The 12055-nt window shown below is 46.4% G+C and overlaps 1 protein-coding gene across 3 annotated transcripts in view; it reads right to left on the bottom strand.

The window, feature by feature from the left end:
* LOXHD1 (lipoxygenase homology PLAT domains 1) overlaps window positions 1–12055 on the bottom strand; it is a 275680-nt gene that overhangs the window by 30255 nt on the left and 233370 nt on the right. For all 3 annotated transcript variants that reach the window (XM_068251570.1, XM_068251579.1, XM_068251585.1), the window contains 2 exons: window positions 9200–9408; window positions 6884–7069 (listed from right to left, as the gene is read on the bottom strand). In XM_068251570.1, the coding sequence (XP_068107671.1) occupies window positions 6884–7069; window positions 9200–9408 (395 nt within the window). The remainder of the gene's footprint in view (window positions 1–6883; window positions 7070–9199; window positions 9409–12055) is intronic.

Raw genomic sequence — 12055 nt, 5'->3', positions numbered from 1 at the left:
TAGCAGTATCATGTAGCCGCCAGTGCATGACCTCTTTTCCCATTTCCAGATGGCAGCATTAGGTAGCCTCGATGCCTCCCCTTCCCTCTCAGTGCCAGGGCCGTTTCTTGGGCAGTGCGGGCAGGGCGGCCGCCCTGGGTGCAGACCGACAAGTAGAAGAAAGGGGGGTGCAGACAGAAGGACATAACCGCTAGGGAGCTGGTGACATGTGGTGCAGCCAAATGGAAGAAGAAAGAAGATTACAAGCGTGATCACCTTCCTTGATTCCTCCTGGGCTGCCAGCGTCAGACATCAAGTCATCATCACGTCACCACTGCGTGATGACACCTGATGTCCTGTAGCGGTACTGCAGGCTGTCAGTGCGCGGCGCCCATGGAGGAGTCGGCTTTCCGGGCTCCCATTGCCTGTGTGTTTTCCTGGTCCCTGCTTCCTCCTGGATGAGCGGCTGGTCACTAGTAAGTAGGCAGATCTACTTGTGACACCCTCGCCCTGCATGCAATGTAGCATAGAAACTGCCCTGCTCGGTAGTATTAGTTAATCTCAAACTCCCCCTCACCCAAGCTGGGAAGTCTCTATGCCCCCCCCTTTCCTCCCTCACAGCAGAGGTAGGTAACCCCCCCCCCCCCCATAAATCAGTCGTTCTCTTGCCCCCTTTCCTCCTCCCACAGCAGCAGTAGGTAGTCTCCGTGCCCCCCACAGCATAGTTTGGTAGTCTCTCTGCTCCCATCACCCCACCACCACCACAAGGTAGTTTCTGTATGTCTGAAGCCATACAGAGGTAGGAGGCTATATTGCAAGGGGCTGCAATAGAGACCGCAAGATGGAATGCCTCTAGAGCAGGTGTGGTATGGGATGGGAATCAGGGCAGCAAGCACCTCTAGCCCACAGGACCCCCTTCATGGTTTGCGGGGGCATTTACTGCACCACTAGTCTAAAGAATTCTGTGCCTATGGTCATGATGCATGCAAGTTGAGGTTACACTCTGTGGCACTCACATAAATCACCAGAAAACAGTCTAGGCTACTCGAATCAGTGGCATAACAATAGGGGATGCAAGGGATGCAGCCGCCTGTGTGTGTGTGTGTGTGTGTGTGTGTGTGTGGTGTGTGTGTGTGTGTGTGGTGTGTGTGTGGTGTGTGGTGTGTGTGTGTATGGATGGATGGATGGATGTGTGTGTGTGTGTGTGTGTGTGTGTATGGATGGTGGTGTGTGTGTGTGTGTGTGTGTGTGTGGTGTGTGTGGTGTGTGTGTGTGTATGGATGGATGGATGTGTGTGTGTGTGTGTGTGTGTATGGATGGATGAATGTGTGTGGTGTGTGGTGTGTGGTGTGTGTGTGTGTGTGTGTGTGTGTGTGTGTGTGTGTGTGGTGGTGTGTGGTGTGTGTGTGTATGGATGGATGGATGTGTGTGTGTGTGTGTGTGTGTGTGTGTATGGATGGATGAATGTGTGTGGTGTGTGTATGGATGTATGTGTGTGTGTGTGTGTGTGTGTGTGTGTGTGTGTGTGTATGGATGGATGGATGTGGTGTGTGTGTGTGTGTGTGTGTGTGTGTGTGTGTGTGTGTGTGTATGTATGTGTGTGTGTGTGTGTGTGTGTGTGTGTGTGTGTGGATGGATGGATGGATGTGGTGTGTGTGTGTGTGTGTGTGTGTATGGATGGATGGATGTGGTGTGTGTGTGTGGTGTGTGTGGTGTGTGTGGTGTGTGTGGTGTGTGTGGTGTGTGTGGTGTGTGTGGTGTGTGTGGTGTGTGTGGTGTGTGTGGTGTGTGTGGTGTGTGTGGTGTGTGTGTGTGTGTGTGTGTGTGTGTGTGTGTGTGTGTGTGTGTGTGTGTGTGAAAACATACACGTTTTATCACAGAAGCTAATGTAATTGACAGAAAAAATGTGTGCAGTGTTGTCTGCCTTTATCTGCATGGGGAAAACACATTACAGTGTGCAATAGCAATTGAATACCATTGGTTTTCAGTGCAGAAAGCAAGGGGGGGGGGGGAGCAGGGGCCCTGAAGTTTTGCAGGGGGGCCCTGTGATTTCTAGTTATGCCCCTGGCTCGATTTATACAAACCAACAAACGTAACCACTCTGCAACCGCCTAATGCCGATTGGCAGCTGCAAAGTGGCTTCCTTGTTCCTCGGCGATGACAATTGGCTTCATCTCGCGAGGGGTGAGATTTTCTGGGAATGAGAGCTCTCTTGAGCACACGTTCCCTGCTCTCAACAAAGCGGGCTTCGTGATCAGCCTGAGAGCTCGCGATCAGAGCTGGCGGACTGTTAATCACAAATAAAAACGTGTGCAGCGCTGCGATCTAGCACACCGCTGTACAATTAACCGCCTTGTCACTTAACTGTCCCTGGGAGGGGCTCACAATCTGATCCCTATCATAGGTATATGCCTATGTATGTAATGTGTAGTGTATGGGTTGAAATGTAGGGCCAGTTTAGGGGGGGAGGGCAAGGGGGATACAAAAAATGAAATAAAATTGCTCTTTTTTTAACTTGAGGAATGACCACAAGTTCTCAATGGGATTAAGATCTGGGGAGTTTCCAGGCCATGGACCCAAATTTCAATGCTTTGGTCCCCGAGCCACTTAATAATAAATATTAATAATAATAATCTGAACATTTGTATAGCGCTTTTCTCCTGTCGGACTCAAAGCGCTCAAGAGCTGCAGCCACTGGGACGCGCTCAAGAGGCCACCCTACAGTGTTAGGGAGTCTTGCCTTGAACTCCCTACTGAATAGATACTTGACCTAGCCAGGATTTGAACCCTAACAAACTCTTGCAGCGAGAGGCGTACTGGATTTTGGAAATGGGGACAGTAGCTCCAAAGGGTCTTAACAAGAACAATCCACTAACCTGTTTCTTAGGGGAGAGATAATGAGCTGGTAGAATGTCATCATATTGATAGATTTTATTGCAGGATGATTTGATATTTTAACGTTTTATTGTTTCTTATTTCACTGCTATCATCATATGTGGATTGTATAGATAATAATATATATGCGCTATTTTTGTATTTCAGAGGGATGAAACAACATGTACACCTCGTTTGATCTATGTGTCCCCGCCTTCCCTAATGCCAGCTTGGTGCTCCCTTTCCCCATATTATCAATCCTTAAACCCTGCACCTCTCCTCTGGCAAAAATCAGCATTGTGAGATGCCCCGAGATCGCCGGTGGTGAGTGGTGAATTTTAATATAAATATTGCTTCCAATTGGTTTCCCCATGTCTCCTCCACTAGAAGTTATTTAACTAGTCCTGCGGGCAGTTATTATTGTATGTAACTAGGCAGCATCATTCAGATGCAGCGGTTACGTGGATGAGGAATTGTTTACACCACGTGGTTCCACCACGTTGATGTAACTATTACATTGAGAGGAGCAGCCTATAGAGAAACAGGGGCGGGATTGGAGTACACTGTCCCGCCCACCTCGATTCAATGGACAACATGCGGCGCATGACGTCGACGCTGATGGGCGTGGGATGCGGATTCCGCACTCCCACGTCCCATCATGACGCTTTGCCAGAGGATTATGGGGCGGAATTGTGACGTGCACGGAGGCGGGGAGCGCTGACTCCGTGCCTTCACGCCCCATGACGACATTTTGTCGAGGGACTGTGGGGCGATACCGTGGTAACGCCCACGGACTTGTGAACACTCGGGTTAGGTCCTGGAAAATTCCACCCGAGGGGGACTACAGGATAACGGACGGAGGGGAAGGCATGGGATTTCAAATTTCTTCAATCTTCTTCAACTAACTATAGAAACAGACCGAGTGCGATCTGGGCACATCTCATGATGGTAGGTCCTAATACAAAACTGTATATTATGCACTTGGTTATGTCCATCAGAAGTATATAGCATTCTGATTACTCATAATGTGTGAAGTTAGATTGTGTTTATCTATGCAAATCAGTATGATGTCGTCATGAGGTCACGTTTTCTAGGTGGGGTATTGGGGATTAGAGATGTATATAGAGGAATTGTTTTGTACGTGTAGTGTAGCCACATGCCTTGATAAAGGGGGACCCTGCGTGGCCCCCAAAACAATTGTTGGAATATTGTGGAAACTGGCACAATAAAAGGTGCGCTTTAACTTGTGGTGTGCTGGTGAGACTTGTGGAAGGATTTGAACCCTGGTCTCCCATGTCAAAGGCAGAGCCCTTAACCAGTACACTATCCAGCCACTTAGTTATTACTTTTGCCTTATGACACGGTGCTCCATCCTGCTGGAAAATGCATTGTTCTTCACCAAACTGTTGGATTGTTGGAAGAAGTTGCTGTTGGAGGGTGTTTTGGTACCATTCTTTGTTCATGGCTGTGTTTTTTGGCAAAATTGTGAGTGAGCCCACTCCCTTGGATGAGAAGAAACACCACACATAAATGGTGTCAGGATGCTTTACTGTTGGCATGACACAGGACTGATGGTAGCACTCACCTTTTCTTCTCCTGACAAGCCTTTTTTCAGATGCCCCAAACAATCGGAAAGGGGCTTCATCGGAGAATATGACTTTGCCCCAGTCCTCAGCAGTCCATTCATAATTCTTTCTGGAGAAGATCAATCTGTCCCTGATGTTTTTTTGGGAGAGAAGTGGCTTCTTTGGTGCCCTTGTTGACACCAGGTCATCTTCCAAAAGTCTTCGCCTCACTGTGTGTGCAAATGCGCTCACACCTGAATCCTCTTTAAGAGACGATCCTGGCGCTTGCTGAACTTTCTTGGACACCCTGAAGCCTTCTTAACAAGAATTGAACCACTTTCCTTGAAGTTCTTGATGATCCTATAAATTGTTGATTTAGGTGCAATCTTAGTAGCCACAATATCCTTGCCTGTGAAGCCATTTTTATGCAACTCAATGATGGCTGCATGTGTTTCTTTGCTGGTCACCAGGGTTAACAATGGAAGATCAATGATTTCAAGCATCACACTCCTTTTAACATGTCAAGTCTGCCATTCTAAATAATCATACATAATGATCTCCAGCCGTGTGCTCGTCAACATTCTCACCTGAGTTAACCAGACGATTACTGAAATGATCTCAGCAGGTCCCTTAATGACAGCAATGAAATGCAGTGGAAAGGCTTTTTTGGGATTCAGTTAATTTTCATGGCAAAGAAGGACTATGCAATTCATCTGAACACTCTTCATAACATTCTGGAGTACATGCAAATTTCTATTATAAAAACTTAAGCACCAACTTTTCTAATTTCCAATATTTTTGACAGTCTCAAAACTTTTGGCCAGGACTGTATATGTCACTACAGGGCCTCTTTAAAGACCTGGCAGATGTGGACGCCCACGTGCATAAACAAACATATTTATAGAAATGTCACGCCACATGAAATAACTGCTCATACTGAGCTAACATTATATTGCATGCAAAAGGTTACACCGGCTCTACTGCAGATCAATATGTTCAAATCCAGGTACAGCACATAGATTAGACTCATCCCATTGCAGCAAAGCTTCAGGCATTCATAATAGGTGCTAATATAACTTAATGTAAATCCACTTATAGATATCAGAAGAAGGCGTCTACAAATGCAAACCCATTGTCCGTATATCAGCTCTTTTCCCTTTGGGGGGGTATCTGTGGCAATGCCAATGATATACGGTATTCAAAGAGTAAAATCACTCTTTGACTAAACCAGGAAAACCTATAGGAGGTTATTTTACGTGGTATGTTATTAGGTAGGGCAGTTTCAGGGTGTAAAAATTGTGCCCCCTTCCCCCCCACCCCCGTGGACGCACAGACCTTTACTCTTTAGGGACAGTCACACAGCCACAGGTCACACGTAGATCTGCCCACTTACTAGTGACCAGCCGCTCATCCAGGAGGAAGCAGGGACCAGGAGAACACACAGGCGAAGAGAGCCCAGAAAGCCGACTCCTCCATGGGCGCCGCACACTGACAGCCTGCAGTAACGCTACAGGACATCAGGTGTCATCACGCAGTGGTGAAGTGATGATGACTTGACGTCGGATGCAGGCAGCCCAGGAGGAGTCAAGGAAGGAGATAGCACTGGTAATGTTCTCTCTTCTTCCATTTGGCTGCAGCACACGTCACCAGCTCCCTAGCGGTTATGCCCTTCTGCCTGCACCCCCCTTCTTCTACTTGCCAGTATGCGCCCACCCTGCCCAATAAACGGCCCTGTTATTAGGTTTACACATGTAGACAGCTACTGCTGCCATGCTGTTACGTTTGTTGGTGTTCTTATGTGATGAAGAGAAGTTCATTTTCAAAGATATACTGAAATATTTAGGATTTGAAGCAGATAACGGTTCACAAAAACTGAGTGGCCTGAAACCGTTTTCTACTGAATGTATAATGTTTTGTACTATGGCGGGCAACTCCCACCCATGACGGCAATAAGGGCTACGTGGGAAACAACGAGGATAGGACGAGATAAAGCGATTGTAAAATATCTGTAAGATTAACGATATTCTACAATTGGTTACATCTCAAACCCAATTTACGTCACAGCTTTTTAAATTTATGATTTTCAAAAGGCCACCAACATCCTTGACCTCTCCTCTGCTTTCAAACCCATTGATCATCCCCTCCTTCTTTAAATCCTGCACTCTATTGGCATTTGTGACTCTGCCATGACCTGGTTCTCCTCCTTCCACTCTGACCTGGTTCTCCTCTCCTTCCTGGCCTCCTTTAATGGATTCTTTTCCCTCCCCCACTCTGTAACTCTGCAGTAGTTCCCCAGGGTTCCATCCTAGGGCCCGCTCCCTCTACACCTCCTCCATTGGCAAACTTGTCTCCTCACTTGGCTGCAACAACCACCTCTATGCTGACAACACCCTACCAACATCCACATATTCTGTTACTAAACAGGGTGACTCGCAGATAACGAAAGCCTTCCTGGTGATGTGTACCTTTCTGCCAATCGTGATGGCTGTTGCATCCAACATATTGAAGACGCGAGCGCTGAGGCCGTCTCCTCTGTCTTTGGCAAACCAACATTTACAGGAGAAGGTGTACATGACCCCTTTAGTAGGCACGTTGAGTTGTATTTCTTCCACCAACCAGCAGCTCTCCGGAGTAGAACCATCATGGCCTAACTGTAAAAAGAGTAAAATATGGTAAAGTAAAGTCTACTCATAAATGGCATTTAAAGTATACCTGAAGTGACATGAGGAGATAAACATGTGTGTTATCCATGCAGTTGGAAACAGTGGCATCTGTTCTGTAAAGTAACTTTGGACCAAACATACTTTATCTTGCTGATCAAACACTCCTGATAACAGGACAGTGCTGAAAAGTTTAAGAGGTCATTCTCCCTCTGTGGGGAATCTGAATGATGTCCATTTTATTGCACACTGACAAAATGTGCTGTTTACACTTATAGGGCTTGATTCACAAAGCGTGCTAACAACCAACTGGGTTAGCACCGCAGTGCACAGCTGATCAAAAGTTTTGCACTAGCAAAGTCTGACGCAATTCGCATAGAGTTTAATGGCGCTGCTTTGCGTGCGGGACTTTGCGCACGATCTAAACTTAGCATGCCTAAACTTATCATGCCTAAACTTATCACGCCTAAACTTATCACGCCTAAACTGGCTTTTCACCAGCGTGGTGCAATGGTTATCACGCCTAAAGTCTCTAACTGGATTAGCACCGCTTTGTGACTCAAGCCCATAGTCTCAGCCCTTAAACTGAAAATAATACTATGAAACTCCAGAAAAGGTGTAGTGACCATTATTACTACACATTCAATTATCTCCCATGTTTATTAAAGGACTACGATATCTTAAAATTATAGAATTTAAATTACACACATATAAATGTACATATCTTCCAGAGTAAAATGTAGTTTAATTCACTTTTTCCTATGCTACTGTCACTTACAGTAGGTAGTGAAAACTGAAAATCAGACAGATCTGTCAGGTTTTGGACTAGTCCACCTGCTCCAAGGGGATTTACAGGTGTTTCTTTAGTTACAAAATCACTTACTGAGCTACAGTTTCTCACTCAGACTGACAAAACAGTATGCAAGCAAGTAGGGAAGCTGGCTGACATTTTTGTGTAGATCTTTTCCAGGTAAAGCGTTTGTAAAGAATAAAGGTAATGCTGGGAATCTCCCATGATGATACGGACTAGTCCAAAATCTGTCAGCTTTTTATTGCCTAATGTAAGTGACAGAAACATAGGAAAAAGTTATTTACAGTACATTTTACTCTGGAAGAAATATATGTGTATTTTACATTTTTTTGCGATAGTTAACATTTTGGATTTGCTGTAAAGCGACAGATCTAAAAATATCATTTAACAGCTTAGTAATTAGAGCTCTCAAACATTACATCTGCAGCTAACTATCTTGTCTTGGGATTTTGATGCATGCTAATACTTGGAAACACTTCTATGACTCTTTGATTATACCCCAAGGATCACATTAGAATAATTACAACAAAAAACAAACAAAAAAACATATACTGGTACTTCGCATAACTCAGTAGGACACATGTCATATTTCTACTTCCTGTGGCATTCTTATGGGCAGAGGAAATAAAAGCTGGGGAGGGAATAAGCACCAAGGCAGTTAATTTGGGTGCCAGCGGCGCTATGTTAAAATGGGCACCGCATAAACCAGAATGTTAATTGCAGCTATATATTATTATTATAATATAAATATTGGGATTAGGCTGCTGGCGCCCGTTAATTAGCATAAAGAAGGGAGTATTCAGTGCCGAAGGGGCAGTGTCATTGGCACAGGGGTGGTAACTTAGTATGCGGCATCAGCAGGTATTGAGGGAAGAGGGCGCTTATGCATTGGTATTGGCATACATTGAGGCGAAGGGGTCGGTTAGGGTTTGGCATTGGAAGGAGGGTCGGTTAGGGATTGTTGGAGGGGGGTTTGTCTAGGGTTAGGCATCAAGAGAGGTTGGTTGTTTAGTGATAGGCACGGGTGGGGGGCTGTTGATTTTAGACATCGTCGGGGGGTTGGGTTTGGGTTTGGTTCTATTATTGGAATTACTCAGTGATTCATAGTAAAATATTGGTAGTTTGCCGATATTTTACTTGTGGCTGTCTATGGACCATTTTAAATGTATACACATAAGGACACCTGTGATGGAGAACATAGCTGCTTCCACTCTGCTTGTCTTCTGCTGACCCCTGTGCAGAAGACCTTTGGAAGAAGCTCCACTTGTCCACTTGAAAACAAGGAGGGTTCCTGTACAGACTTTTCTTACCTCCATCTTCTTAATCTCTCCTACATCCAAACCCACAACGGAGAACTTCTCCACGGACCCTGGAGCAAAGCTCTTCTTCCCCTTCGGAAGGTCCAGCCACAGGCGATCTGTCCTTATCTTCTGGGGACCAAATATGAAGACATAAGCCCTACTTTCCGTCCCAGCATCCCGCTCCTGTCCCGTGGTGATGGTCACATGATAAGGGATCACTGGAACACAAATGACGGTGTTACTAAGAAACACATAAAGCAACATACGCAAAGTATAGACCTGCAGAGAGTTGGGGAGTGACTTTCTGCACAAAGCCATTACCGTAACTGACACTACTCACCACCTCCCTCTGCTCACTTCTGTGGAGCTCATGGAGGAAGGGGCAGGGTCAGCTCTGTATTTACAGGAAGACTGGCTGGTTTGCTTGGGGCACTGCCTGTACTGCTCCCCTTTCCTGGGGCATGAGACAGCCTATGTGCGGTGCCCATTAACAGATAAGCATTTTTATGAGAACCAAAGTCTCTGAATGAGAGGAGGAGATAGTGTAGTTGGTTTCGGCCCTGCATATTCTGAACTTGCGGATGCATTATGAGCAATGCGGATGTGCAATAGCAAATACTGGGCCTTTAAATATGCAGAGAGGCTTTTTCTGCAGCCATTTATAAGCCAGGTGCTGCTTAGCAATGAGTACTTACCATGCTACTTATTTGTGATAATGCAAATGCTATGCAGCTTCTAATTAAGTCAGACTGAGGAGCAGCATCTGATTAGACCAATTCCAAGCCTCATACAATTAGCATTAAATTGGCAAGCAAGTAGTAATTATTTCCATGGCAGAAATATACGCTGATATTCTTCCTGTTGGTCCATACATAAAACCTGTAGCCTTTCAGTAGGAAGCAATGAGACGCCCTCCTGTGCTATTTATCAGCGTGCAGTGCTCTTGTGATTGGACAATTGGTGGGATGTATCAGCGTGCGGTGCTCTTGTGATTGGACAATTGGTGGGATGTATCAGTGTGCGGTGTTCTTGTGATTGGAGGGTTGGTGGGATGTATCAGCATGTGGTGCTCTTGTGATTGGACAATTGGTGGGATGTATCAGCGTGTGGTGCTCTTGTGATTGGACAATTGGTGGGATGTATCAGCGTGCGGTGCTCTTGTGATTGGACAATTGGTGGGATGTATCAGCGTGCGGTGTTCTTGTGATTGGAGGGTTGGTGGGATGTATCAGCGTGTGGTGCTCTTGTGATTGGACAATTGGTGGGATGTATCAGCATGCGGTGCTCTTGTGATTGGACAATTGGTGGGATGTATCAGCATGCGGTGCTCTTGTGATTGGACAATTGGTGGGATGTATCAGTGTGCAGTGCTCTTGTGATTGGACAATTGGTGGGATGTATCAGCATGCGGTGCTCTTGTGATTGGAGGGTTGGTGGGATGTATCAGCATGCAGTGCTCTTGTGATTGGACAATTGGTGGGATGTATCAGCGTGCGGTGCTCTTGTGATTGGACAATTGGTGGGATGTATCAGCGTGTGGTGCTCTTGTGATTGGACAATTGGTGGGATGTATCAGCGTGTGGTGCTCTTGTGATTGGACAATTGGTGGGATGTATCAGCGTGTGGTGCTCTTGTGATTGGACAATTGGTGGGATGTATCAGCGTGCGGTGCTCTTGTGATTGGAGGGTTGGTGGGATGTATCAGCGTGCAGTGCTCTTGTGATTGGACAATTGGTGGGATGTATCAGCGTGCGGTGCTCTTGTGATTGGACAATTGGTGGGATGTATCAGCGTGTGGTGCTCTTGTGATTGGACAATTGGTGGGATGTATCAGTGTGCAGTGCTCTTGTGATTGGAGGGTTGGTGGGATGTATCAGCGTGTGGTGCTCTTGTGATTGGACAATTGGTGGGATGTATCAGCGTGCAGTGCTCTTGTGATTGGAGGGTTGGTGGGATGTATCAGCATGCGGTGCTCTTGTGATTGGACAATTGGTGGGATGTATCAGCGTGTGGTGCTCTTGTGATTGGAGGGTTGGTGGGATGTATCAGCGTGCAGTGCTCTTGTGATTGGACAATTGGTGGGATGTATCAGCGTGCGGTGCTCTTGTGATTGGACAATTGGTGGGATGTATCAGCGTGCAGTGCTCTTGTGATTGGACAATTGGTGGGATGTATCAGCATGCGGTGCTCTTGTGATTGGACAATTGGTGGGATGTATCAGCGTGCGGTGCTCTTGTGATTGGACAATTGGTGGGATGTATCAGCGTGCAGTGCTCTTGTGATTGGAGGGTTGGTGGGATGTATCAGCGTGTGGTGCTCTTGTGATTGGACAATTGGTGGGATGTATCAGCGTGCAGTGCTCTTGTGATTGGAGGGTTGGTGGGATGTATCAGTGTGTGGTGCTCTTGTGATTGGACAATTGGTGGGATGTATTAGCGTGCGGTGCTCTTGTGATTGGACAATTGGTGGGATGTATCAGCGTGCAGTGCTCTTGTGATTGGACAATTGGTGGGATGTATCAGCGTGCAGTGCTCTTGTGATTGGACAATTGGTGGGATGTATCAGCGTGCAGTGCTCTTGTGATTGGACAATTGGTGGGATGTATCAGCGGGCGGTGCTCTTGTGATTGGACAATTGGTGGGATGTATCAGTGTGTGGTGCTCTTGTGATTGGAGGGTTGGTGGGATGTATCAGCGTGCAGTGCTCTTGTGATTGGACAATTGGTGGGATGTATCAGCGTGCAGTGCTCTTGTGATTGGACAATTGGTGGGATGTATCAGCGTGCGGTGCTCTTGTGATTGGACAATTGGTGGGATGTATCAGTGTGCGGTGTTCTTGTGATTGGAGGGTTGGTGGGATGTATCA

This window comes from Hyperolius riggenbachi, chromosome 1 (assembly GCF_040937935.1).
Source record: "Hyperolius riggenbachi isolate aHypRig1 chromosome 1, aHypRig1.pri, whole genome shotgun sequence".
Lineage (NCBI taxonomy): Eukaryota > Metazoa > Chordata > Amphibia > Anura > Hyperoliidae > Hyperolius > Hyperolius riggenbachi.
This window is presented reverse-complemented; position numbering and strand designations above follow the sequence as displayed.